The 27,706-nt window shown below is 56.9% G+C and overlaps 1 protein-coding gene across 4 annotated transcripts; it reads right to left on the minus strand.

The window, feature by feature from the left end:
* Positions 1-27,706, minus strand: SUN2 (Sad1 and UNC84 domain containing 2). Of its 4 annotated transcripts, none has more exons than XM_067698105.1 (18): positions 27,682-27,706; positions 15,074-15,230; positions 13,947-14,149; positions 13,449-13,583; positions 12,652-12,747; positions 12,206-12,299; positions 11,087-11,157; positions 8,927-9,054; positions 6,775-7,029; positions 6,250-6,327; positions 5,726-5,769; positions 4,978-5,143; positions 4,412-4,633; positions 3,999-4,083; positions 3,499-3,614; positions 3,200-3,367; positions 2,727-2,819; positions 1-1,722 (listed from the first exon to the last, which is right to left on the minus strand). In XM_067698105.1, exons 2-18 carry the CDS (start codon positions 15,193-15,195, stop codon positions 1,609-1,611), a joined length of 2,190 nt encoding a protein of 729 aa, XP_067554206.1. In that variant the 5' UTR covers positions 15,196-15,230; positions 27,682-27,706; the 3' UTR covers positions 1-1,608. The 4 variants fall into 4 exon arrangements, with proteins under 4 accessions (XP_067554206.1, XP_067554205.1, XP_067554203.1 ...); XM_067698104.1 differs by lacking the exon at positions 27,682-27,706 and adding an exon at positions 18,115-18,279; XM_067698102.1 differs by lacking the exon at positions 27,682-27,706 and adding an exon at positions 17,673-17,831 and having other exon boundaries at positions 3,999-4,080.

Genomic DNA, 27,706 nt, shown 5'->3' on the forward strand with positions numbered 1-27,706 from the left:
TAATCCTGGGCATAGTTTATTTTTTGCATAGGCATAAATTAGAATCTGGAGATACAAAATTAAGAACCAATAGTGCAGCATTTGTGACAGGAGAGCGCAAAACAAAACCTGGCTGTCTGGAGGCAGGGCCAGTGCCAGAGGACCGACCACAGGATGGCCGGGGCCTCGCCCGCGCTCCAGCTCCGTCCTCCACTCAGGGCGCCCACCTGCACAGCAGCCTTTCCTGCCCCCTCCCCGCGGGCCGGAACGAACCACAGAGTTGGAACCAGTGCCCCGAGCCCCTCTTGGCAGCCAGGTTACAAGGACCTGAACTCACCCGAGGCCCCACAGAACGGGGCTAGGAATCAAGCCCTTAGCTTTTCAGTTAAAAAACAGACCTTGAAAAATACATACATAATAGAGCAGGGCTTGCTGGGTCCAAAAGCTCCCACCTCAGCCCCCCTCCTAACCCAGCCCCCCACCCCTGACTGTCCCCCATAGAAAATGAGTCAGAATAGAAACAGAATTGAGCATGAGCTGAGAGAGCCCCCGGGGGTGGCTCAGGGTTAGGGGGCCTCTTACATCAGCGGCCTGATAGGGGTGGGGTAGGGCCAACAGTGCAGACAGACCTCCTCCCACCGTGGCACCCTGAGTGTCACTGTCAGTCATTGTATCGCTGGGCCACAAGAGCCCAGGGAGTCCCCTGAACACTTCTAGCTGACCCCAGATGTTCATGGCCTCGAAGGACAGGTCTGGGCACCCTGGGGGAATGCAGCAAGCTTGCGCTGGGGCACAGGTGGGCCCTAGCAAGGAGTGGGGAGCAGAGTGGGCCCCAGTCCCAGCATCAGGAGAGAGCAAGCAACTACTGTCCCCAGCAGAGGGGACTCCTACAGGGCCACAGGAGCAGTAACCCTCAGGCTCCCAGGAGCCAGACCCTCCAGGGTACAGGAAGCCCCATGGCCCACCCTGACCCAGGACAAATACAGTGTATAGAAGCCCTCCAGGAATGCTGTGGGCCTAGGCTGACGGCACTAGCTTTCTGGAGGAGCCCAGCTGCCTTCTCCCAGGAGCTTCCTGCCTGGGGACCAGTCCCAGCCTGCACCCTCCTCCCAGAGGACCTCACTTCTCTGCCTAGGGAGGGGGTACAGCTCAGCTGCCCCAGGCCCTAGCCTGTTTCACCCACGGCTTTGGCACCTGATTCATTTATGCAGCTCCCTGGGTGCCAGCCCCCGCACATAGGCAAGGGGGCAGGCAGGTCTCATCCACCTTTGCCGGAACATGGGCACTCATCCCGTCTCTCCCTGCCTCGATTTCCCACAACATGCTACATATATACACCCTCGCAGGAGGGAGAAGAAGGCGCCCAGTGCCCGGCGCGCAGAGAACAAAGAAGGAAAAGCGACGCCGGAGCCTGCTGACCGCTGGAGCCACCCGGCGCTCAGGAAGAGCCTGCGCGTTCCTTCTCACCTCCGCTGGGCCAGGGGCTCTTCTTGCCCGCTCCCGGAAGTCAGTGCGCTTCAAGCGTGCGGGGGCAGAGGCGGGGGTGCTGCGCAGCCACCCCCAGAGCAGGGGGCACGTGCCGAGAGGAGCTGGCCTCCCCGCTGGCGGCGGCAGCGGCACAGAGAAGGCCTAGTGGGTGGGTTCCCCATGCACCCTGAAGCGGTAGATGCAGGTGTACTCGGGGTGGCCCCAGTTAGTCAAGATCCGCAGCTCCACCACCTGGTACGCGGCCATTTTAGGGCCCTGGGGAGAGAAGGCAGGGGTGGGAGTCCTCAGACCGGAGGGGAGATGGCCACACCTAGGGCCAGACGCCCCCTCCCCCGGGCCTCTGTAGAGAACCGGACTTCAAAGCTCCTGTCTTCAGACCCTGGAACACAGTTTCCACCTGGTGGGCCAAGGAGCCCCACAGGCTTCACAGGTCCCACAGGGGCCGCCAACGCATGTCAGGCTGCGCCAGGCCCAGCCCACGGCCACATAAAAACGGCCTTGTAACCGAGCCCCAGCATGATTCATCGCAAACTGGGAAAACCTCACAGGAGCTCTCTGACCGTGAACAGAACTACCTTTATGGAGAGTTTGACGTATGTCGATGTTGAAAAAGAATTCCTTCACTGTGAATTAAGCAGAATTTCTTTTCTTTCTCAAGTTCCCATCAGTCCTCTGTGTCATACGCTCATTTTCAGCTGAGGGCTGAAACTCTCTGCCTGGTAGCCGGGCCTGCCTCTCTCCCCCCTCTGGGAGGTCCCTTTCTCCACCTCACCCACTTCCTCACACTAGGACTCCCCTGGTGTGGCTCTCAGGCCACCTACCGGAGACTCACCTGGGCTGGAGACTGGGGATCTATTCCTGGGCCCTTGTTAGGGCCCACTCAAGTTGAGGCAGGAGCCCACTCAAGTTGAGGCAGGAGCCCCCCAGCCGTGGCCCAGCCACGCTGTGCTGTGTGAGGCCCAGCTGGGCCACATTCACTCGGATACCTACCCTCTGCAGGCAGCTCCCCAGCACTGCCCATCTGGGAGGGCCCCTCCCCCTCCCCCTCCCCCTCCCCCACGCTGATGTGCACTTGGCGCCTCTCCCACGCCACAGGGACAGTGGTCTCTGTTCCGTACCTCGGGCTGTGGGTGGGCTAGGCTGTGACTTCTCACTTGGAACCCCCAGTGCCTGGCACAGGACAAGTACTCAGAAAACATCTGCTGAATGGGTGGGAAAGTACATATATACGCCTCTGCCAGCAGAACAGAATCCCATACCTGAAAATAGAACGTCTGAATGGGCTCCCCATCCTGGTCGTAGGTGAACTGGCCAAGGAGCATCCCCTCCTGCTGCAGGTCTTCATCGAAACCCTAAAGAGAGAGCACAGGATGGAGGGAAGAGCCTGCTCTTAGACACGGGCCCCCGGGGAGGAAGGCCTTCCCTCCCGCTTCCCCACTGGCCCCCTCCCACCCGGTGGGGCAGGCACCAGCCTCCTCGGGGACTGCAGGGGGCCTGAGCTCTGGACACAGGGCCGCTGTGTGATCTGTGACAAGTCACTTGACTCATTAGGCCTCCGTTTCTTCCTCCGCAGCCCGAGGTAACTGAGACCGAAGTGCTGTTTCCCACCTTGGCGCCCTCTCTTCCATATCTATTCCCTTCCCCTCAACCAAAGAACGATCCCAACTCTATCCTCAATAGAGACCCACAGGGCCCTCTTACAGCCCCTCTAGCCCCCAGGTGGGATACTCACAAAGACGGCAAAGTCCTTGGGGGCACTGGAGATGGTGCTGTTGGGTGACAAGGATTTGGGCACATGCTCTAAGGTGACAGCAGTGGGGCGGATGCGGGCAGAAAGGCGAACCACAGCAAAGCCCTGGGGCCCCTGGAAGGCCCAGCAGTTGCCTGGGTGCACGTCTGGCTGGAAGGGAAGAACGTTGGGTCAGCGCATGGCAGGTGACAAAGACAACCCGCCCTGAGCGCAGCTCTAATGACCCAGGAGGGGACGGTCACCCAGCTACGCGGGCGACTCGGTGTGCTCAGGGCCCCCACCTGGAGAATGACTCGAGGAGACTGGGATTGGTACCACAGGGGGATGCCGAAGAGGCTGAGGAGGGCCGTCTTGGTCTCGTAGGTCTCGGAACATCGGGTACTGATAACGCTGGCCCCTGAGACAGGAAAGAAAGGCAGGGTGGGCGCCTGGGGCTGGACTCCAGCAGGGGAGGGAGACCCACACAACCAGCTCGGCTCGCCGGCCAGGGGAACCCCGGCAGGGACTACCATTGCCCGTCCCCTCTCTGAGGACCAGTCTCCACACCTAACCCAGACCCCAGAGCAGCTACAAGCACCGCCGCCTCTTCCCGGCCGAGGACGGTGCTCAGCACGTCCCGCTTCTCCCACGCAGTCACTCGCCTTTGTTGTGAGCGCTGGGTTGGGTGAGTTCTGCCGACCTCAAGCCCTGCTTGCCTAACACCACAGCTACCCTAGCAGATGCCAGGGGGCCCGCCAGCGTAGGGAAAGGGGCCCAGCAAAGGGAGGAGAGGTGCACACACCTCCCGATTCCAGAGCGTAGTCCACCATCCCGATGCGGTCCTCGCTGTAGCGCTTCAGAGCCTGGTTTACAATACGGTGCACCTGCTAAAACACAGGCGCCCCGAGCAACTGTGATGGGAAGCAGACTCGTCCACCTCCGTGGCCCCACTGTTAGGGGCCAGGAACCCCTGGGCTCAGCCCTCCCCAGTCCAGACACGTGCCGTTGCTCAGGCATGCACCTCCACCCTTCCACACCAGCCCCAAAGCAAACATCGGAGCCTCCTGGATGTCACTTAGGTCACAGAACAGGCCAGGGAGCTGGCAGTGTGGGACTGTGCAGCTCTGTGGCTCCCAGGGAGGAAAGCAGTGCGTGTGTGCTGGGTGGATCAGCCATTGCGGGGGGCGGGGGTGTCCAGGGGCATCCAGTCCTCACCTCCTCTGTCACCCCAATCACGCCCTCCTTCTGCAGCGTCAGCCCCAGGCTGGCCACGGCCTCCCTCGCAGACTTGCCCTGCATCTCGGCCACGTGGGCAAGGATCTTGCTCTCCAGCTCCTGCAGCTGAGCTTGCATCTCCTCTCGCTGAAGGAGCCCAGTGCGGCTTCCCCCACCTCGAAGAAGGAACTGACTGACCCAGGCAGGGAACTGAGACTCCACCTAGGGACCAAAGAAACGTCTCACTCTGGGAGGCTCACAGTGGAAGCTGCCACAGCAGAGCCCTGGCCAGGGTGGGGTGGCGCCTGGCTTGGGTAGAGGGGACAGGGAGCGAGGAACAGGCCTGCGAGGGGAGGGCCAGCACGTGCCTGTTCAGGCCCAAGGAGGAAAGAGTTATGAACAATCCGCCATGTTATCAATGAGAGAACAGGAAGAACTTCTGTCCAAGAAAGCCAGCATCTGTGCCGAGTCCAGAGCAGGGGGCAAGAGGCTCTTTGCCTTGCAGACTGCTAGGACCGTCTCAGAGGAGGGGTATTCAGCAAGGGACGTGGATGGTTCCAACTCACATCGTCCCGCACAGCCTGGAGCTGCTGGGGCAGCAGGCCCACTTGGTCCTCCACCGAGCTCTGCTTCAGGGTCAGGGCTGCCAGTTCCTGCCGCAGGCCTTCCAGCTGAACCCCCAGCCGCCCCAGCTCCTTCATGGAACTCTCCCGAAAGGACTCCTGGGTCATCCTACTCCCAGACAGAGAAGAAAGAGTCAGCCTTGGATCTCTGGTGAGGGGTAAGGCTATGCTGAGGAGAACAAGAGGATCCCCTAGTTGGCACCTGATATAAGTGTGTGCCCACCACTCACTGGTGAGTGCAAGGCTCACTCTTGGAGGTTCTGGCTGTAGAACAGAGCTCCGGTGCCTGTGACTTGGCTTGCATATCCCCAGGAGCTAATTATTACAGTATCCCATTTCCCTTCTAAGCCCAGGTCCATAATTCACTCTGCCTCAGCTCTCACATCCTCCACAAGTACAGATATCTGGGGCATGGGAATACAGCCGGCATGAGGTTGTACAGAAAAGACGGTACATCTGTAAATGAACCCATGAATCCCAATTCTCTTGCCTGCAACCCCTGCCGGACCTCCACTGCACCTCAAGGACAGGCTCTGAGCAGGTGATCCTGAGCTAGGTTTCAGCCATCTCCCTCTCTGCTTGGGACACAATCAGAATTCTGCTCCGGGGCTCTGCTCCCCAGTCCTAGCTGGGGGTGGGAATGGGGAGGCTGGGGCTGAGCAGGCCTAGGACAGACGGCAGTGCGCATTACCTTTGCCACTCAGACTTCAGCTCCTGGAGTCGAGCCTCAGACTCCTATAAGCGAAAGAAGGGACCAATACAAGAAACGTCAGGCTCACGGCAGTCAGTCTTCCAGAGCAGGATCTGCTCCCTCTGGGGTCTCTGCTTAACCACATCCCCACCCCAGGGCCTCCTGACTCATCTAGCAAACGTCAGACTGGCCTCCTGGTTGAGGTCCTCGTGGGAGTCTCGGCCCACGTCTATCGTGCTTAGGCGTTCACCCGTTCACTCGTTCGTTCAGCACGTGTACCCAGCACAACAGGCCACTTGAAAGCAGCCCTTCCTGTCCTCAGGCATGATCCCAGGGCGTCTCTGCAGAGTGTTCCAGCCCAAGTGGATTCAGTTCAAGCAGAAGTCAGGAGACTCACAACCCTTCTCCCCATTCTGCACCTAAGCAGACCCTTAGGGGCCAAGGTGTCTCTCTGAGCCCAAGAACAGATGATGAATTCGATCAGCGCCCCACCGTAGGCTCCAAGTGCCCCCAAGCCCACCAACCTGCGAGGCCTGGACAATCTTCTTGAAGAGGTCTTCTGAGTCCTGTTGATGCTCTGCTCTCAGGGTGACCAGTTCTTCCTATCAGGCATAGGAGAGAGGCCAAGGATTTTACTGAGTCGTGCTCAGAGGCCGCTTACAACCAGTAAGTGGTGTAACCGGAATTCGAACCAGGCCTGTTTGATTGCAAACTTCAGCTCCTGGCCTTTCTGCTACAGTGCTTCTTGGAAACACGCAAGACTCCTCTTGGTCTTTACTGCACACCTGCATGGTGTGCCACACCTACATGGGCGTTACAGGCGCACTACAATCTCATGTTCTCACAACCAGGGGCAGGGCAGACAGGAGAGTCTCCGTTTTAAAGAGGAGGACACTAAGTCTTAGAGAAGGTAATTGCCAAGTGGTAGAGCCGTCTGACCCTGAATGACACACTGCTGTCTCCCTCATGGCAGGGTGCAGGGCCTCGCCCCCTCCACCCCACACACCCAGGGTGTCAGCCACACGGGCCCCTCAGCTCCCCTCCCCGACCTGGATCTGAGCAGCGGTGTCCCTGCGGAAGTCCTCCTTCAGGGCAGCCTCGCGGCGGCTCACCAGCCCCTCCAGGAGCGCCAGGGTGTCCTCGTGGCTCAGGCTGCCGCTGCCCCCCTGCCCTCCAGCCCCCTGCCGCAGCTCCAAGCGTTCCAGCCGCATGGCCTCCTTCTGCCAGCTGGAGGAAAATTCGGCAGCAAGAGCTTCCAGGCGCCGCTCCAGAGAGTGTACCCGGGACAGAATGCGCTGCTCAGCCTGGCAGGACGGGGAGGGAAAAGCCACAGAGGTTAGGGACTTATGACAACAGTGCTTCCTAAAGAGGAAGGGAAGAGAATCCCAGAAACACCCAAATGAAATTATAAAACACAGTCTGTCGACTGTCAGTTAAAAGGCACGAGCCTAGTGAGTACAGAGGTCGGGCTTCTGACTTGCAAAAATTCCATTTTTAAACTAGGCAGTACTTGCATGACTCAAAAAGCAAGCAAGCAAACAGCAAAAACTCACGCTCCTAACCTCTGCCCCATTCACCCAGAGCCCTCACCACCAAGCCTTCCCAAACCAGGCAACTATTTTTATTAGTGTCTTTATGCAGATGAAAGTAAATACAAAGATATGTCATTCTTTACTTCCCCCGTTTTACAGAAAACGTGGTCCTGAAATTGAGTTGTCTTTACTAGTGATTAAAAAAAAAAAGTTAAAGATGCCAGAACACATCGTTATTTTGTGAAATAATAAACTCAGGGTCAGGAAAGTAATATCTACCAAAATAAATGGTTAAAAATGTGATAGCAAATTAAATTCAGCAGGGTGCAAGCAAAGTTCAAATAACTCTAATCAGAGGACAAAGCGTTTTACATTTTCATCGTGGACCCCGGGACCTGCACACACACACGCCGGTGGTTTGTGCACTCATCGCCCCCCACTGGACTGCAGGCCTCTTGAGGGCAGGGCCTGGGCCGGATCCAGCTTTAGCCTCTGGCGGGTTGCAAAAATGTCCTGCCCTCCTCCCAGCATCTGCGCCCTCCGCAATGTGGCTTCACAGGTGCTTCCATGGAGAGGTGGGGTCTACTTCCCCCTCCTTGAATCTGGCCTGGCTCTGAGATTTGCTTCAGCCAATAGAATGTGGCAGAAGTGACAGAATGCTAGTTCTGAATCTAGTCCTCAAGGTCTGGCATGATTCCACTCTCCTGGAACCCTGCCCGGCCGCTATGAGAACAAGCCCAGGCTACCTGCTGGACAGCAAAGGTACAACCTGCCCAGTCCAGGCCTAGACCAGCCCGCCCCTGCTGACCCACCAGTTAACTGCAGACACGCGAGGGGGCCCAGCCAAGATCAGCTGTCCTTGCTCAGACCAGAAAAGCCACCCAGAGGACCTGCAGGCTCACGAGCTAATCCAACGCTGTACTTCTTTTTCTTTCTTTTTTTTTTTTTTGCTACACCACACAGCTTGCAGGACCTTAGCTCCCTGACCAGGGGTTGACCCTGGGCCATGGCAGTGAGAGTGCCGAGTCCTAACCACTGGACCACCAGGGAATTCCCCAGTGCTGGTACTTTTTTTTTTTTTTTTTTTTTTTTTTTGCGGTACGCGGGCCTCTCACTGTTGTGGCCTCTCCCGTTGCGGAGCACAGGCTCCGGACGTGCAGGCCCAGCAGCCATGGCTCACGGGCCCAGCCGCTCCGCGGCACGTGGGATCCTCCCGGACCAGGGCACGAACCCGTGTCCCCTGCATCGGCAGGCGGACTCTCAACCACTGCGCCACCAGGGGAGTCCCAGTGCTGGTACTTTTAAGGCACTGATTCTAGGGGTGGTTTATCTATGGTAATAGGTAACAGAACAGGATATTACCTGACTCACAGAAGGTACTCAGTAAAGATTCGTGAAATTGTACTGAAAAGGAACAAGGTAGGCAAGACAATTTGTCTTATTCCTTTTCCTTCTGTTTTCCGTGCCTCTTAGGATGGCAACTAACTTTTGGGCAGTTTTGAGTCATATTTAAGCACAGGCGACACACCCCCCAACACCTGCACCGCTGACAGCAGAGAAAGGTGTCCTGGCAGCACCTCTTCAGCTGTGTGTGTGAGGAAGAAGGGCAGGGACGACTTCAATGGCAAATTCAGGCCGAGGCGGGAGGCTGCGACCCTAAGATGCTCACCTGGAAATGTGGGGATGAGTCTCTGGAACCCCATTCCGCACGCTGCCCACTGCTGCCCTTCGAGGCCCACCAGGAAGCCACGGCGGGGTGGAACGTCTGCAGCCCGAAGGGGTAGCAATACCATGCGCCTGCACACACAGGAGGGGGCAGTTAACCCGGGCCGGGGCCACAGCGCGGACGGCAGCCTCATGAGCAGCGCTCACCAGCAGCCTTCCTCGCTCGCGGGAGCCTTGCCCCGGCCAAAGGCGGTATGAGGGGTGGAGGTTCCCGCCACTCTCTGAGGCAGCAGCCTCCACCCGACAATCCCAGCGTGTACGCATCCTCACGTCCCCTCAGGAATCCTCACCTTTCCACAGGTGGCAAAGCTTGGAGGAAGCGGCTATCATAAGTTGGGGATGATCCAACGGTAGAACCCAGAGGGCCTGACGGTGGTCCTCAGTCCAGACCGTACATCAGAATCACCCACGCAGCTTTTGAAACAATCAGTGTCTGGCCCCGCCCTCCAGAGTGAGTTCGCGGGCCTGGGGGATCCCTCCATAAGGAGTTTTAAAAGCTCCCCAGGTGGGAATTCCCTGGCGGTCCCATGGTTAGCACTCGAGCTCTCAATGCCGAGGGTGTGGGTTTAGTCCCTGATTGGGGAATTAAAATCCCACAAACTGTGCAGCATGGTCCCCCAAAATAAATAAATAAATAAATAAATAAAAGCTCCCCGGGTGACTCTAATGGGCTACCATGGTTGAGAATCACTGAAACAGAATCCACCTGCTCAGAAAGGCTGCCTGCTGCCCCGGAACAGAGCACAAGGCTGCCACCACACAGACATTTGCATCTTGCTCTAGGGGCTACCTGTTTGCAATGTGTTTACTCCTGAGCTATGCACGTGCCGTGTGTGCGTGTACATGTATGCGTGGGGCTGACAGCGCCTGAAAAAGCCATATTGGCTGTGGGGTCTCCACCCTGGTAAGATGTCACACTTGCCACTCAGTTGTTGGCCTCGAGCAGGTGCAACAGGAAGCATGTGACCACCAGACTTTAAGTCAGACCCTCCGGACAGGCCTTCACTTACTGCTCTCCCGGAGCTGGTCACTCCACCCCTCTGCCTTTCAGACTTTCCGTATGCATCTCATGACACCGTGAGAACCTCAGCTCCACCAACCCCACATGGGGATGGTGAAACAAACAACCTTGTGAGACAACACAAGGGAGTATGCTTCCTGAACAAAACACTGTAAGATTATAAAAGGTCATTATTATTTTAAGGGCAATGCCCAGCTTCCACTGGATAGGAACAAGCTGTTCTTGTAACAGGAAACAAGGGAATCAACACTTGGAAAGATGTTCTACCTTGGTAGAAATTAAAGAAATACAACTTGAGTAGATGCTAAACCTATAAAACCACCTCTAAAAATATAATAATAATAAAGCATGGTCTTTAATTATAAATTGGTAAAACTGGGCCTGGGGGCCACAGGGGCAACTCATAGGAAACTGTGAAACTCATGTGAAATTGTCAAATCAAAAGCTGAACACAAAATATATAAACATAATGATTACAACTATGTAAAAAATGTGAAAGTTCAACGATAGAGACTGGAACAACGTGGAGCATCTTATAGATGACAGGTACTTCTTGGTGCAAAAAGGTGCTCTCACTTCTCTTTACTACTTCATTGTTTTGATCCTAAAGACAGCTGAAGACTGAACTTGATGTAATGGTAATTCACTCACCCAGACAACCTCCTGATTTGGAATGGAGGGAAAATGACTGCTAATAACAGTGTCAGAGTCCCTGCTTTTTACCCCGGTATTCCTGTACTAAGGCATGTTCCAGCCCCTGGGGCTGCAAGGACGCTCTAGACATGCTAGGCAGTCCAGCGTAGAAACCCAAACCAAGGACAAGATCAGTGGATTGGAGCATTTCCCCTTTCACCCACTGGTCACCTGAGGACCCAGGAGACCCAGACAGGATGCTGCCCAGGCGCCATCCGACCCCGCTCGTCCTGCCTCCTTCCCCTTTTTGTAGCTGATCACTGTCTCTCTAGTTTTCACATTTCTGCTCAGCACCAGCGTCGGCCCACACTCTGCCTGCCCCTCTGGCTCGCAAGCCCCATCTCCACAAGCTCTCGTTCTACCCCTCCCCGTGACAGTGGATGAGCTCACCATAGGTCAGGCCGGTCAGAAGCAGCAGCAGCAAGAGGAACCACAGGAACGTCTTCAGTGATGAGAAGCGCCTGGACCACAGGAGGGGAGAGAGGGCAGGCGGAGGTGTCAGGAGGGCTCCAGAGCCTCTATATGCCCCCAGGGAGTTCCTAGAGATTTTTCCTGAGTGCTGAGCTAGAGTTAGAGAAGACACCCTCAAGCCTCTCATCTTGCCAGGGCCAGATTGGATGCTTTACCTGCAAAGCTTGGAGTGATGGGGACAATTCTGACTCTGAACTGTATTGATGTTATCAAAAATAAACACTGGGGGGGGGGCGGGGGGGCGGGCTTCCCTGGTGGCACAGTGGTTAAGAATCTGCCTGCCAATGCAGGTGACACGGGTTTCAACCCCGGTCTGGGAAGATCTCACATGCCACGGAGCAACTAAGCCTGTGCGCCACAACTACTGAGCCTGTGCTCTAGAGCCCATGCTCCGCAACAAGAGATGCCACTGCAATGAGAAACCCGCGCACCGCAATGAAGAGTAGCCCCCGCTCGCCACAACTAGAGAAAACCCATGAGCAGCAACGAAGACCCAACACAGCCAAAAATAATAAATAAAAATAAATTTATAAAATAAATAAATAAGTAAATACTGGGGTCTCTGAATAACCTAAAACTTTCACAGACAGGTGTCCTCTAGGCAAGCAAATATAGAAGAAAAAAAAAGTAACTCCTTAGTCAGGCAGTATTTTCTTTTGGAAAACACTGGGGGTCCAGATCACCGGGGGGCCGAGAGGGATGCTGAATGTTCTGGGAAACACCACTTGCTGGCTAGAGCCTAAGGCCTGGCCAGCAGGAGTAAGGCTGGGCTTGTCTGAGATCAGAAGTGGCTAGGCTGGTGTTCAGAAGGAAGTGGCCAAGAAGCTGCGTTCCAGAACACTCCCTGCACCTGACTCTAAGTCCTGTCCACTGTCAGGCAGAAAAAGGGGCTCTGGGTGTCCACTCCATGCTCACTAATAAAAGCCGCAGGTAAACTGGGAAAGAAAAAACCTTCAGAGAAACCATCACGCACAGGTGTAGATGCTTTATCGGCCCCTTCTGCCTGGGGCCTTCTGATTCCTTGTCAGTCTTGCTTACCTGGTTAAAACGAAGACGTCGAGGAGGGAGGCAGCTGTCGTCAGGCGGTACCAGGTGGTGCCAATCCACCAGTAGAGGAGTCCGAAGAGCCGGCCTGGAAGAGGGCCCGTCAAGCCTAGTGCCACCCTGAACCACTGGGCCTGTGTGTCTCCACCAGCGGTCCTCCCTGCCCCGACCCCAACCCTGATCGCCAGTGCACCTCCGTCCTGTCCCACGCTACCCAGGTCCTGTGATGCCACCCGCCTGCGCTGCCAACGCCCTCCGCCCAGCTTTCAAGCAAGGGTGCTCCCATGGCTCCTGGCTCCCCGTAATTATTCTGGAGCGAGCTATCCCTGGTGGCCCTACAGTCTCTTTCTAACGGGTTGGATACCCAACCGCAGAAAGATGGGTGAAAGTGACTGCCAGAGAGAATGGAAACCATCATGTACAGAGCAGCCGGCACTCACCTGGAGAAGTGAACACCATCCAGAAAAGAGAGCCCGCCCGAGAGACAGCGTTCCGCAGCCGCGACCCTGAACCCTGCTGGTCCGTCTCCGAGTAGCCTGCAGGGGAGCAGAGGAGACGCCCAGTTGTCCTCACTCTTTTTTTCTGGTGTGGAGGTGCCGTGCACCGCAGGGCCTGCGGAATCTTAGTTCCCCGACCAGGGATCGAACCCGTGCCCCCTGCAGTGGAAGCGCGGAGTCCTAACCACTGGACTGCCGCTGTCCTCACTCTTAAGAGCCTTGGGACATGGAGACTGTCAGTTGTCTGCTCCTCTAGACTGTGAGCTGAGACCGTGTGTCATTCTCCTTCACATCCCCAAGTGACAGAGGCTGGCAGCTAGCAGGCCAGTAAACGCTGACGAAGCGAAGCGCTAGATTTCTGACATTTTATTTCCCTTGGCCTCCTTGTCTGCTTCCTTCTCACCAGCAACCCCTCAAACCATTCAGACCTAGAGTAAGGGATCAAGCACCTCCTGCGTGTGAAGCTCCATGTTAAACACCTGCCGGAAATGAGTCAAATAAGGGAACCGGCCACAGGCGGCTCAAGGCCTCGTGGGGCCAGGCGGTCGCATCCCAGCGCTATCGAGGGCCACCCCAGGCCTGGGTTCAGGGCACCGTGGGGGCACAGCAGCAACACTCAGCTGGACACCATGCTCTCTCGAGCTGTCAGGGCGCCTTCCCCTACTTCCCGTCACCTCCCCAGCAGCCCGGGAACCTGGCGGAGCACCTCCCCGAGGCTGGGGAGGGAGGACGTCGCCTACCTACGTAGTCATCCTCGGAAGAGTAGCCCGAGGACGACCCGAAGAAGTCCTCGGACAGCTTGTTCTCCGGGAGCCCGTTGACTTTGCTGCTCTCAGTGCCACCTGTGTCTCTCCTCCTCACCCGCAGGTCCTCACCTGAGGAGGGAAGAACGCGGGGTTCTCCTGGGGCAGAGGTGCTCCGAGGAGGGTGTTCCAGAGGGACTCGCGGGGACACCCCGAGGAGCATCTCTGATGGGCAGCCCCGCCTGAGCTCCCTTGGGTCAAGGGAGGGTGAACTAGGACCGGCCCCTCCGTCTCCCAGGCCTGGAGCAGCTACGTGGCTACTCCATCGTCTAAAGGGGCCTGGAAGTTCAGACACTCGGCTGCTCTCCCAAGGGTTTCCGAAGGTGGGGAGCCCCTCTTCTGGCCCCGCAGCGGTTAGGAAACCCCCGGGGGGGGTTTTGGACCATACATCTCCGGAGGCAGCAGAGGCCCAGGAGAAAGGCTGTGGACACTCACTCCAGAAGGGGTCACCACGCAGCTGGTCGTCGAGGATGGAGTTCCTGGTGAGAGAGGCGGCGATGGAGGCGGCCCGGGGGCTGCCAAAGTAGGACTCCCTGACCACAGACTCGCTGTAGTAGGAGGTGTGCCTGTCGGAGGAGGGGCCCAGCTGTGGCGCTGGGGAGAGGCGCTTCATGTTGCCGGATTTCTTCTTCAGGGTCCTGTGGGAAGTCAGCAGGAGGAGAGAGGCAGGAGCTGAGCCCAGCCAGGAAAGCGAAAGCGGGGCTCTAGGCAGTGCTCTGCCCTCCTAAGGTCGGGGGGGGGGGGGGGGGGGGGGGGGCGCGCGCGCGCGCGCGCGCGCGCGCGCGCGCGGCCTTGTTGCTAGGCAACTAACAACTCCCAACTGCTGACTGTCTACCGCGCAAAGCAGGTACTTTCTGTGCTCCCGTTATCTCTAAATCTCACAAGCAGTTAGGCGAGACCATCAGTAAGCGATGGAGTCAGGATTCAAATCTAGGTCTCTAACTTCAAAGCCAAAGTGTTTTTTCATGCTTCCTCATGGATTAGTAATTTCTACAACCCACTGAAAACCCAGACAAACCCAACCTGGCCTTCTAGAGCTAGTCAAAGCCTCAGGGGCTGTCAGCTCGGCCTCACATCTGCAAGGGGGCAGGGTGAGGCAGGCGCCTGCCTTAGCTCACATCCTGGTGCCCCTTGGACTTGTTCGTCTCCTCAGCTGCTTCGCTGGCCCTGAGGAGGCCCTACAGACAGTGGCACATGTGGGTGTGGGTCTGGGGAGGATGGCCAGACTGGCAGAGCCATCCACGGCACCATGGGTTCCTGTGAGCCCAGCTCTCAGTTTTGGGGTTTCCGGCGTGGCTTATTCTTGAAGCTGCCTCTCCCCACTTCCTGTTCTCTGAACATGAGGGCAGCAGCCCGGCTTACAGCATGGAGAGAAGAAACAACACTGGGCCCTGGCATCCCCAGAGGTGTGAATGTCCCCTTTCACCAGACATGGGTATCTGATCTCTGCCCACAAAAGTCACAAGACGAAGAGGCTGCGCAGTGAGCCGCCCAAGACATGTGCTCTGCAGGTCAGTGCGATCCCACGGAGGCGGGTGGGGCTGGAAGTGGCGATCCCATACCTGAGAGGGCTGTCTTTAAACAGGGTGCTCTGACTGCCCATCACCGAGCTCCCCCCACTGCTGCTGCTGCCGTCATCGTCACCCTGGGAGTAGCGTGTGAGGCGCTGGCTTCTTCGAGACATGATGAGGTGGGCGGGGGACCCTTCCCCTGAAGAGTCTTGGGAGAGAAAGGGCGCCATGTGAAGCGTGGGGCTGTTCTCAGCCCCTCTCCAGGGGAGGAGAAACAGCGCACTGCCTCCTAGCCAATCCCCACCCCCCACCGGGATTCAACTGAAACAGCCTGAGATGTGGGTGACATGGGGCATTTATTAATTATCCCGGCCCCACCCACCCTGCTGCCCTCTGCCCTCTGCCTTGGGCAGCCTCTTTCATGGCACCTTCCACAGGATTTCCTAATTCTCAGTTTACTGGATGCGGAGGTCCGTGAGAGCTAGCATTGGGCCTTCTGCAGCCTCTGACATGAGACAGAGCCTGTGGCACCTGATAGATGCTAAATGAATGCCTTTCATCACTGCTGCCCTGCACCCGCTCTCCAGCCCAGCCATCTCACCCTGCTGCCCTGTCCCTAGAGCTGTGCCTGTTCTTGTTCTAGCTTGTTTCCCTTAGATGGGACGTGCTTTCCTTTCTTCGTAGCTGTATTCACTGATTCAGAGCCGCAGTCAAACTTTGACTCCAGAAAACTTTTGCACGGTAACCCCTGCCTACATCCTGATGGCGCCCGATGCCGTATCCCATTAGTGATTACTGGGCTGCAACATCAGTGCATCTTGATACGATAAAATACTTTGTTAAATGCCTCCTAGGTACCCGGCTCCTTACACACCCATTATAATCCAGGAAGGCATTGTTACCCCCATTGTACTGGGGGGAACCTGGGACACTGAAATGATCAGTAACCTGCCCACAGCCACCCAGCCTGTAAGTGACAGTGGCAGAGTTTGAGCTCAGCTCTCACAGGTTGCAGGGCCTGGGTCCTTCCACTCCACCAGGAGGTTTTCAAGTTGTTTCAGGAATGTGTTGTTGTGTCCCCAACTAGAGCCTTTTACAGCCTCCAGTATGTTCAGAACAGGCTGCAGAGCTGTTACATTTGTTAACAAACTAACAAAACAGGCAGGTGGAGCGCCAGTGTGGGATTAGCCTCAGTCCCTATCAGCCAGACCAGTCACTACGTGGGGTGGAAAACCAAGGCTCTGGAATTGATAAGGAAGACTCAGAGGAGGCCAAGGTGAAAAGACGTGGCAAAAGGGGGCATTCTACAACACAAGGAGGATTCATAAACCTTTCAGTTCTAGAAACCCAAGTTCAAAATCTCAGATGACCAGTATGAGCACTCTGAACATGGCGCCTTTGCCAGCCTGTATTACAAAGTCACTGTTATACTTCGGTCCTAGTACTTGTGACTTAGCACTTCCAATATTCCTCGTTGATACTTAAATTACTAGTTCTCTGGACTGTGTGATGGACATAGGCTCTAACACATCCCAACTCAGACTACAGAAACCAGGAGGTCTGGTTAGTCCAGTTGAAGAATTCTACAAAGTCGTCTTCTGAAAAACAAGCAGCCTCATGTCTTGGGTCTTACTGGTGTCTTCACAGGTAGGATGTCCACCTGGCATCTTTCCCTGGTTTTAGCCGATGGTGGTAAAGGGACCGATTGGTAGTAGCCACCGCAGGAAGTTGGCCTGGATCCTTTTCTATATTCCATTCCTTATAGGGTAATTCCACCCCTGCTACTGCCCTCCCCACCTGAAAGCTACAGATGCTCACACAGGCTCCTCCTCTTAACCCTGCCCTGCAGAAGCTGATGAAGCTTTCGCCCTGGGGCAGGAACAAAGCAATGAGTTTATACAGAACTCAAGCTACTGCTGGCAAGAATATAAATAAATATTTAGATGGAGGTGTGTGTGTGTGTGTGTGTGTGTGTGTGTGTGTGTGTGTGTGTGTGTGTGTGTGTGTGTTTGGAGGGGGGGCGGTTGCTGAAAACCATCAGCAGTCAGCACCCTTCCAGGGGTGCCTTTTAGTCTTTCTCATGGGGTTCTGCTATCACGAAACAGTTTATCATTGAATCTGGGTTTCGCAAGATGAAAAGGTGGAGGCCCCGTCCTCCAAAACAAAACAAGACGTGAGCCTCTCAGAGCTCCAGTCTTTTGCATCTCAGAATAAACACCCCCGCCTCCCCCCCCACCGCTAAGACACCCTCAAATAAAACATCCCTTCCCACTTCTAAGAGGAACCACATCCTTTCTCAGCTCCACCCTTCCCCACCCCCATCACAAACTTATATGGCAGTATCCATCCAGTCGTCAGACTTAACCTAGATCTTGGGCATCCTCCGCGGTACGTTTTCATACTACATTCTCTCGTGGGACCTACAAAACGCTCCAGGTGCTAACTCTGCTCCCTTCATTCCCTACTGGCTAAACCTGCGGGAGTTTTTTTTTTTTTACCAACCATGCGTCTTTCCTGCCTCTCTGCTCTAAGTCACACTCCCGCCTCCTATTTGGTTTCTTTCTTTTTTTTTTTTTTTTAGAACTGAACAAAATGGCCCTCCCTCCTATTCCCAGAGTTATGACAGGCGGCGACAGAAGCAGAGAACTACCCGTCCCTGGAAACTGCCTGACTGGGACGAAAACGCGGGCACTGGCCTGGGCCGCTTTGGGACAGCCGGGTCTCCGCTCCTCGTCTACCGGGGAGGTTCGGCCCGGGGAAGTCCCGCCCGGAGACATCCGCCCTCCAGACTGACCAGTGGAGCGGCCAGTCCCGGGGGCGGGGGCCGGGCGGCGGAGATGAGTCACGGCGGCCTTGGCACAGCGCTGGCCCTTCTCGACCGGTCCAGGGGCGTGCACCGGGCGGGGCTGGAGCCTGGCCCAGCTTGGCCCGGAGAGGAAGGGCCAGGCCTGGGCAGCTCGGCTCTGGCTGGTGCAGCCCGACAATGACCCCGGGGTCAGGCCGGGCCCGGGACCCGCGGGGAGGGGAGCGAGGCCGGCCCACCACCCTCGCCCCGCGCGTCCGCCCGCCAGAGGCCCAAGGCCGGCTGTTACCTGCTGCCGCCGCTGCTCCGTGCGGGACCGGGGACGTTCGAGGCCAGCCGCGCCTCCCGGGCGCACCCTCTTACCGCGTCGGAATCCGGGGAGGTGCGGTCGGCGCAGGGACCCGGGGCGCGCGGGGAACTGCGGACGGCGTATTGGCGGACAATGCGGCCCGCGCAGAACCGCGCTGCGCAAGTGGGGCCGGACGGCGCGCGCGTGGCCGAGTGTGTTATGTGTGCGCCTGTCAGTCAACGCTGACAGACCGCAGCCCATTGGTCAGACCCCGCCCGCGTCACCGCCCACTGCCACTGCCCATTGGGCGGTTTGAACACAAAGGCTCCGGCTCGCCCCGCCCGCCGCGTGGGCCAAACGGGCGGGGCAAGGCCAGACAAGAATCGCGCGTGGGAGGCGCGGGTGAGTGGGCAACCCCTGGGCGCTGGAGGACTCGGATGGAGCCGGCAAGCGGGGGCTCGACCTGGCCTGACTTCGCACTTGACTCCCGGTCTGGTTGCTCAAAACACTTGAGCCCTGTCCTGGTACTGCCTCATGCGCCTCACCCCACCCGCGGCCTTCTGGGGCCCAGCTCTCGGCAAGATGACTCGACAGGGCCGGGGTGCCAGGACCTTAAAGGTATTGAAGATGGCACGAGGAAGTGGGGAGCAGGGGAGATTGACAACCCCTGGCCTAAGACCCACCTGGAGGGGTAGCGTGTAGTTAGCCCCTAGAGGACCTCCCCCAAACAATTGTTGGAATCTCTTGCGTAACAGTTTTCTTAGGCATTTCTACACTTTTTTTTTTTTTTTAACAGATCAGGAAACAGGTTCATAGAGTTTTTAAGTGATTTGCTTAGTCACACAGCTTGAACGAGGCAAAACTGAGATTAGAAGCTTCTCTCCATATCCAAGCCCCCCCTTTTTTTTTCCATTTTGGGATTGATTTTGGGATTCCAGACTTGGCAGGAAGCTCTGCCACTTCTCAGTCTGCCCTCAGAGGCCCCCAAATTTCATGGCAGAAGCTTTTCTTCATTTGAAGGAGGATGCTTGCCCCAGTTGGTGCTGAGAAGGCAAGGCCGGTTACCTATTCCTCTGCTTTACTCAAATCTGAGTGTGGAAAGAGTACTTGATAGATATGGAATGAATAACATGCTGCCTGACTTCAAGGGTCCTGTGCCCTGGCTCCCCACTGGCCAACTCTACAGATGCAGAAAGTGCCCAGCTTGGGAGGAGTCACTTCCTGGCAAGCTCTTCTAAGGGAAGATGAAACTGTTGTTACTTCACTTTTAAAGTGCCAAGAGGAAGAGACTAGAAATAATGAAATCAGGACAGGAAGACGCTGGGGGTAGGGGATTGAGGAAACGTGAAGCCCTTGTGCTAAGTCGACTCCATACAAAGATGACCCCCTGATCCCTGGGTCTCCACTGCCCCACCCGGAAAAGAGGGGCCTCACCTGCAGTTACAATCTACTGAAGACAACAGTGCTTGCCTCTGGGGTTAGGCTTCGAGCTCCCTGAAGACAAGCTGGCTCATGTCTGAGTATCTGCTGAACGTGGGATGAGTGAAGTGAGAATTGAAATCAGATTGAGAGTCAGCCTCCAGGTAGGGGAGGGGCCTTCTCTTGATACCTTCTCCACCCCAAGGAGCTTAATGCCTCAGTTCTGTCCTAGCCAAGTCCAGTGGAGTCTCCACATCCCGCCACCTCCGTTGCAGAGCCTGCTTCACTCCCTTCCAAGGATCCCGGCAGAAGGACCCCCTTCCCAGGATGTGCTGGTTCGTAAAGCAAGAGGCCATGTGCCTTCCACTGGTCTCAGGCATGGGCCATGGCCACAGGCTGGCTAGAGGCAGCCCTCTGCTAAACTGTGTTGCCTCTGTGGGCCTGTAGTAGGTAAATAATGGGCCCCAAAGATATTAGGTCCTAATTCTTGGAACCTGTGAATGTTCCCGTACACGGAAAGTCTTTGCAGATGCGATTAAAGGAAGGATTTTGAGATGGGGAGATTATCCTGGATTATCAGAGTGGGCTCTAAATGTAATCACCAGTGTCCTTTTAAGAGAGAGGCAGAGGAGAAGAGGAGGGGGCAATGTGGCCACAGAAACAGAAATTGGAATGTGCGGCCACGAGACAAGGAATGCTGGCGGCCACTGGAAGCTGGGAGAAGCCAGGGACGGAGTGTCTCCTAGAGTCTCCAGAGGGAGCAAGGCCCTGCCAACACCTTGACTTTCGTCCAGTGATTTTGGTTTTGGACTTCTGGTCTTCTCAACTATGAGAGAAGAAATCTCTGTTGTTTTAAGTCACTAAATCTGTGGTAATTCGTTATGGCAGGCACGGGAACGTAATTAGGGCCCCTGGGAAATTCCTGATCTTGTTGTTCAAGGCTCCCAGGACTGTGTGAGGCGCCTCCCTCTGTCCTGACCATCCTCACTGATGGGACCTGTCAGACTTGTGCGATCACACACAGCTCTGTCTGCCCGTCTCCGCTGCCCCTGGCCTTTCTGCCATCTTCTCCCTGAGCCACGCTCTGCCCTTTCAGACTCGTCTCTCTGCCCGGCCACCATTCATTCGTTAGTGTTCTCCCAGCGCCCCTCCTCTCTTTTCACTGCTCTGTTATTGCTCCTCCTTTCTTCCGTCATCGTTTCATAAACAGTGGCAGGGCAGAGGTGGCCAGCTTTGCCCCAGCTGGAACAGGCTCTGGGTGGCTGACGGCGCAGCCGCTGCTGTGGGGCCACACGATGGCTTTCTCTGTTGCCAGGCACTTTTGCCTCGGTGGCCCCTTCCTTCATAAAAAAAATTTTTTTAATTATATTTTACAACCACGTGGGTAGAAAGATGACTAATCTAGGCTTGATTCATGAGTAAGTATTCATTATTATTATGCTTAATTTTTCTTCCGGTTTTAAAAGAAATGAAATGAAAACATTTCCGTGGGCCCCTGAAGCATCCTGCGTCCTGGGCGCTGAGCCCGCTCTGCTTAATGGAGAGGTTGGCTCTGTGCTGGAGATGCCGAGGAACAGCTCAGTGAGAGGAGCCCATACTGGCTCCCGCCCCAGCCCCTGCCTGCCAGAGGCCAACCTGAGTGCTCTGGGGCTCTGGAACCTTCTTCCACTCCAGCCCAGAGGAGCAGCAGCCGTGGCAAGTCCCGCATCAGCCGAAAAGCAAGGGGGGGCCCGCGATCTGCAGCCCTGGGTCTAGGCCGTGTGCACCGCTTGCTTTCTCTGTGGCCTGCTCTGTGAGCCACTTCACCTCTCGTTCGTAAAATGCAAATAATAACTGTCCTGTCTGTTACACAACTGGCTGTGTGACCTGGGACAAGCCAGCGAGGCTCCCTGGCCTCTGTTTCCTCGGGTGTGAGGTCAGCTGGGCAGCGGCGCTGCTTCAGCACGAAGGGCTTTTGCCGCCGGGGTCTTTGAGAGACGAAGGGAGACGGGTTTGTCCTGGACTCAAAGTCAAGTCAGGTAGCTTCTCCGTGCTTCCAGAGACCGGGCTTCCCCGTCCCCCCCCCCACGTAGTGGCGGAATGAGCCGTGTCCCTGTCTGCCTCCCCCAGGATTCCCGACACTTGCAGCAGGACTGATCCTAGTAGGTGCTCAATACACTTGTGTCAGATGCACACACGGGTGAGGGTAACGCCTCCAGCCACCAAGGCCCTCCATCTCCTCCTCCCTGCCGTCCTCACCCGCCAGCCTGTTGGCGTCTGTCATTTAACCATCACAGGCAGAGTAGCCTTGGTGGGGGCGGGGGTGGGGGGGACTTTAATGTCAGACTTCCTGGCTGCAGGAACACGTTTGACAGCCACCAAGAGGCGGAAACCTCAGAGCATTTTGGTGGCCCCTCAGCCCCCCAGGGGCTGTTTCTCTGCCTCCTGGGAGTCTGACGCGACCTCCCTACTCCACCCCGCCCAGAGCCCTGGCGACAGCGCTCTGTATTTACAGAATCTTTTATCCAGGGAGCCTCCGTCACCAGGTGGCAAGTGCAGTTAGGCCTGTTTTATGGAAGAAGTCCAGTCGAGGAGGGAAAGACGCCGGGGCCTGCCGGGGCGCCAGGGACAGATGTGGATCCCCACCGAGATGGACTTTCCCAGGCAGGTTCCAGTGGGTGACTGTGCCCTAGTCCTCTCTGTTCCCCCATGCCTATTACAATGCCTGGCTCCTCATAAATGCTCGATACACGTGCACCAAGTGCCCGCCTGACTGCAGCTCCCCAATCTTCAAACATCCCCCTCCCTCGTACAGCCTCGGAAAGCCAGCAGTCCGATACTCCCTGCGGCCTCACTTGCAGTCCAGCGGCGCCCCGGGGCCCCTTCCACTCCCACACCTTCGCTCAGGCTGTGCCCCGGCCTAGAATGCCCTCCCCCTGTTTCTCTACCTAATGAAATCCTAATCGTTCATGGATGCACTCAAAGGTCTCTTGTCTCATGAAGGCTTGCTTCCCTGCCTCCAAGTTCCCAAGGTGGAAGGAATGGCTCCCGCATCCCTGTCTCTGCCCACTTCTCAGGCGGTGTTCTGGAACGGGAATAACAGTCACAGCCCCCAGGGGTACCATGAGGGTTGGACGGGCTGGTGCCTGGTACACAGAGAGTGTGGGCTACAATGATCACTCATCACGCCCCCAGCACAGCGCCTGGGCGCATGGAGGAACAGCCCGCACGGGCTGTGGCCTGGAGGAAGGTCAGGGCGGCACTGGGGCCTTCAAGGGCGCTGGCCCATGTGTCAGAACTCATAGGCTGACATCGGGGGACTTGCCTGATATCTATGTGAGGTTGTCCCTCCTGGAAATGACACATCCACCAGCTGCTCCACCTCCTGTGGGGACATTGCTGGCCAGTGGTGCAGGCTTGACACCTGGGCTTTCCTGGTGAACAACTCGTGCCAGTCGTTTAGCCTTTCTCAGCCTCCATGTCCTTATCTGTAAAATGGGCATGTCTGTTTCTCAGGAGCTGAGCACAGTGCCTGGCACAGGGCAAGTGCTCAGTCAATGCAAACCACTTTTTAATTTACAAGCGTGTATTTATTCACCCATTGCCTACTGTGTGCCTGCTCTGACAGTAAGACGTGGCCCTTCTGGAGGAGGCCATCAAGTGAGCAGATCATCACCACACAGCAAGGCCCCGGGAGGCACACAGGCCTCTAAGGGTCCCCCGTGACCAGGGCCTCAGTATGACTTCTGTGGGCCCCTGCTTCCAAAAACGGATTAAAAATTCTATTTTGTGATTGTGCTGCTATAAAGAAGAATATAATCCAGGCTGGATTATATCCACTTTCCCCCCTTCTGGTTGATAAAAATAATTAAAACATCTCCGTGGGCCCTGTAAGTGTGGTGGGCCCTGACATCGTGCCTGCTGCGTGTAAGGTCTGGCTGTGACTCCTCACCCAGACCTGGGGAGTCACAGAGGCTGCCAGAGATGGTGACCTGAAGGGCGGGAGGAGTGGCCTGCATGACGGGGTGGGGTGGGGCGTGGGGGTCATTGCCGCCCTTCCCTGTTCTCCAAGGCCTGGGGAGAAGGGTCTGCATGAGTCCTCAAGAGGTGGCCAGTCTTTGCCACAGTGTTATTGTTGGTGTGGCCGGCATGCCTCGCCCAGGCAGGACAGACCTCGGAGGGGCACTCAGCACCCAGCCATCAGCACTGCAGCCTGCCTGGGGAGGCATGTCCCATCACGAGGCACTCAGTGTGGACCCCAGAGAGGGTGCAGGGCTGGCGGGCCCTGGGTCATGGCTGAGGGCATTTCAGTCTGGGGACCCCAGTTCATTCAGTCCACCTTCTGTGCCCAGCATGGCCCCCACCGCCCGTTTCCTGGAGGTCTCTACTTCCCGGGAGCCAGAGCCCTCCAGGTGAAGGGGAATCTGGGTGGCTGGCTTTGGTGGCACATGGGTGGAGCGAGGCAGGGCTGCAGAGATTAAATGTGGTCACCTACCTGGCTCAGGCCTATGGGCTGGCCTCCACTAACACCTCCCAGGGCCCCCAGTCTGTGCCCCTGGGCATCATAACCGGCATGGCCTGCAGCCACCGGCCCGGGCTGTTGGGCCTGGCGGTCCGGAGCCGTGGGCTCAGGAATGTTGACTCCTTGATTCCGAAGGATGGGAGGGGAGGGCGGGTCCAGGGAGGGATGGCCTGGGGCTGCCCCTTCACCCCACTCGTCCAAGACGGGACTTGCCTTTAGCAGCTGGGGTGTGTGTGTGTGCAAACGTGCACACTCCTGAGGGTGTGGAAAACACGGATGGTAGACCGGGGCTGCTACTTGGGAGTGACGTGACCTGCGGCAAGCCTCAGCCTGCCCACCCAGGGGCTGAATGAACTGCCTCTGGGGTCCCTTCCAGAGCCCACCCCAGGCTCAGCCCTCCCCACTGCCGTAGCTGCCCCTGTCTTTGCTCCAATCACCCTCCCCGAACCTTTCCAGCCCCCAGGACGTGCTTGGGAGTGAGTTACGTGACTCCGTGCCCAGGACAGTGCCTGCGGCACATGGACAGCTCAGTCACGGGGTGGGGTGGGGGGTGTTGGCAGGGGTGGGGTGTTGGGAGGGGTGGGGGGTGTGGGGAGGTGTTGGGGTGTTGGGAGGGGTGGGGGGTGTTGGGAGGTGTTGGGGTTGGGAGGGGTTGGGGGTGCAGGGTGTTGGGAGGGGTGGGGGGTGTTGGGAGGGGTTGGGGGGTGTTGGGAGGGGTGGGGGGTGTTGGGAGGTGTTGGGGTGTCGGGAAGGGTGGGTGCTGTTGGGAGGTGTTGGGGTTGGGAGGGGTGGGGGGTGTTGGGAGGAGTTGGTGGTGTTGGGGGTGTTGGGAGGAGTGTGGGGTGTTGGGAGGGGTGCAGGGTGTTGGGAGGTGTTGGGGATGTTGGGCGGGGTGGGGCCTGAGCTGATGCCTGTTTTGCTTATTGTCTGACGTGCTCAAATGCTCCTGTTTTCGCCTGCATCTCCCTGTCCTATCCCCTGCTTCTCAGTCACTCCATTCTCCTGTGTTTAATTCGCAGCAGTTTTGCTCTAGGGGCCGAGGAGGCTGAAGCTATTCACAATTCGGGCAATTTCTCCGCCTTCCTCTTCCGGCCTCTGTGTAGCAGCCAGCGCCCACCCCAGATCCCCTGTCTCACGCCCCAGCCCACCCCCACCCCTAACCAGCAGCCGCCCTCCCAGGACAGGCTCCTTGGATCCTGTACCACCTTCTGCCCCCCTGCCCCCCGGGACCCGTCAGCACAGGGCCACCTCCCGCTTCCCGCCCAACAGTCCCTCTGCCCGGCTGAGGCCTCTCGTGCTGTTGTCCTCTCCAGTGAACCCCAGTTCCAGAACTGGACTCTGGGTGATTTTTGCAGCTTCCCCTAGCTGTCCCCGCTCCCCTCCAGACACCATAAAGCTTCCAGAATGATCTTCCTTAAGCAGACGTTAAGCACCTGTGACTCCACTGGGAGGGACCCTCGGAGGCCTGAGCCTGGTTTCCTCCAGACGTGGCCCTCACACCCTTTCCCTTTGCTAATCAAGCTCTGTATCCTTTTGCGAAAATAGCCATGACTACGACTCGGCCAGGCCCTGTGAGTCCTCCTAGAGAATCATGGAACTGGGGTGTTCTGGGGCACCCCAGCACACTGACCCTTCCTCAAATACTCCGTGAAGGGGGCTTCCCTGGTGGCTCAGTGGTTAAGAAGCCGCCTGCCAATGCAGGGGACACAGGTTCGAGCCCTGGTCCAGGAAGAACCCACATGCCGCGGAGCAACTAAGCCCTTGCACCACAACTACTGAGCCTGCGCTCTAGAGCCCGTGAGCCACAACTGCTGAGCCCACACGCCACAACTACTGAAGCCCACGCGCCTAGAGCTCGTGCTCCGCAACAAGAGAAGCCACCGCAATGAGAAACCCGCGCACCACAACAAAGAATAGCCCTTGCTTGCTGCAACCAGAGAAAGCCCGCTGAAGACCCAGTGCAGCCAAAAATAAATAAATTAACTAATTAATCTAAAAACAATACATAAGAGCTATTTACTTAAAAAACCCAAACCCCCAGGGCTGCTCGCGCAGCCCCGCCTTTGCTCCTCCTGCTTCGTGAGCTGACCTCCCCGCTTGCCTAGCGGGCCGGTCTGCACCTGCAAGATCAGGACACAGGCCGCCTCCTCCGAGTTCCCCCCGCCCTCTGCCATGGCATTGGTGACCCTGTGCTGTGGGCACAAGTGTGCCCGGGCCTGTGCTGGCTGATACGAGGATCCCTAAGCAGTTAGGAGGTGGTTATTCCTTTCTCAAAAGCTTCTTCACTTGACCAGGGGAGGTGAAGGAGGACCCCTTCTCTTCTCGAGCTCTTTGTCACTAACAAGCCTCTTGTGTGCGTTATAAATGAAAGACTGATTTTTGCACGTAGCTTTTTGGGGGGCCCTCTTGTCTGTGAAGTGCAGTGAGCCTGAGGTTCGGGCTGGTGACAGTTGGCAGGACACCTGACTTGATTCATGTCTTGGTAACAATACTCCTGGCTGGATAGGGGCTGGGGATGCCCTCTCCTACCACGGTCTGCAGCAGCTGGCAAAGACACCGGGCTGGCCAGCAGGGAAAGAACTCGAGAAGGACAGAAAAACAACCGGGGCTTTGGCTGTTAGAAGCCAAACCTCCTTAGTCCTTGGGGTTCCAGGGCCCATCCTGGGGTGGTCGCTGCTGTCCTGACCATCAGGAGGGAGGCCACATCACCAAGGGCCACAAGGCTCTCTGATGGAGCTACCCTGGCCTCAGGCCCAGTGGCCCCCTGCCCTGGAGGGACTAGGAGGGGACTGATTGTCCCTGTAGCCCACTCAGCCATGGCCTCAAACAGGGTCGGGGTGGGGCGGGCGAGGCCACTGATGCAACTTCGCAATGAGCCAGGAAGCAGCTGTTGGTGCTCGTGTAGCAGGGGCCGTGGAGCCCTCGAAGCTGCCTCTCTGGGGACATAATGCTTCATGGGGTTATTGTGAGGGTTACATGAAATGATCTTTATTTCAAATGATTTTTTTTAAAAACTCATTTGAAATATTACGACTGAATGAATGAATCTGTGCTGCACAGTTTAGGATAAAGAAGGGGTGGCGCTGTGTATCCTCTGGGTCTCCCCAGGCCTGAAACTCAGTGTCTGTATCTGAACCTCACCTGTGGTGGTTCGTGGATGTCTTCAGAGCGACAGTGGGCAAAACAGCCCCGGGGCAGCTCTCCCCTGCTCCCTTGGCACTTGGAGAGACAGAGGAAAGTTTGTGGTCACCTCCAAACACACACCGAGACACACCCACAGACACACAGACACACACGAACACAAAAAAACACATCGAGAGGGACTTCCCCGGTGGTCCAGCAGGTAAGACTCCGCACTCCCAATGCAGGGGGCCCGGGATTGATCCCTGGTCAGGGAACTGGGTCCCGCGTGCTGCGGTGAAGAGTTCGATGCTGCAGCTAAGACTCGGCGCAGCCAAATAAATAAATATAAAAAAACCCATAGAGACAACACAAGAGACACATTCAGAGACACATACGAGACACACAGACTCTGTTCAGAGACAGAGTGGGCAGGGGCAGGCCTCAGGGGGTGGCTCAGCGCGAGGAGGGCTCTCGATTCGCCTGTCTCCCCAGGCCGGGGACTCTGGAGAGGTGGGCCCACTCACCTGGGGACGTGAAGAAGGTTTTGCA

Source organism: Pseudorca crassidens, chromosome 11 (genome assembly GCF_039906515.1).
Source record: "Pseudorca crassidens isolate mPseCra1 chromosome 11, mPseCra1.hap1, whole genome shotgun sequence".
Lineage (NCBI taxonomy): Eukaryota > Metazoa > Chordata > Mammalia > Artiodactyla > Delphinidae > Pseudorca > Pseudorca crassidens.

What these genes read in the sequence shown, in the direction of transcription:
- SUN2 (XM_067698101.1), bottom strand. Translation starts at nt 17,799, where the DNA reads ATGTCTCCGGGCGGGACTTCCCCGGGCCGAACCTCCCCGGTAGACGAG. An exon ending in ACACCGCTGCTCAGATCCAG is followed by an intron (nt 6,328 to 6,774) that starts GTCGGGGAGGGG and finishes TATGCCTGATAG; the next exon opens with GAAGAACTGGTCACCCTGAG. An exon ending in CTCCTCGAGTCATTCTCCAG is followed by an intron (nt 3,368 to 3,498) that starts GTGGGGGCCCTG and finishes CTTCCCTTCCAG; the next exon opens with CCAGACGTGCACCCAGGCAA.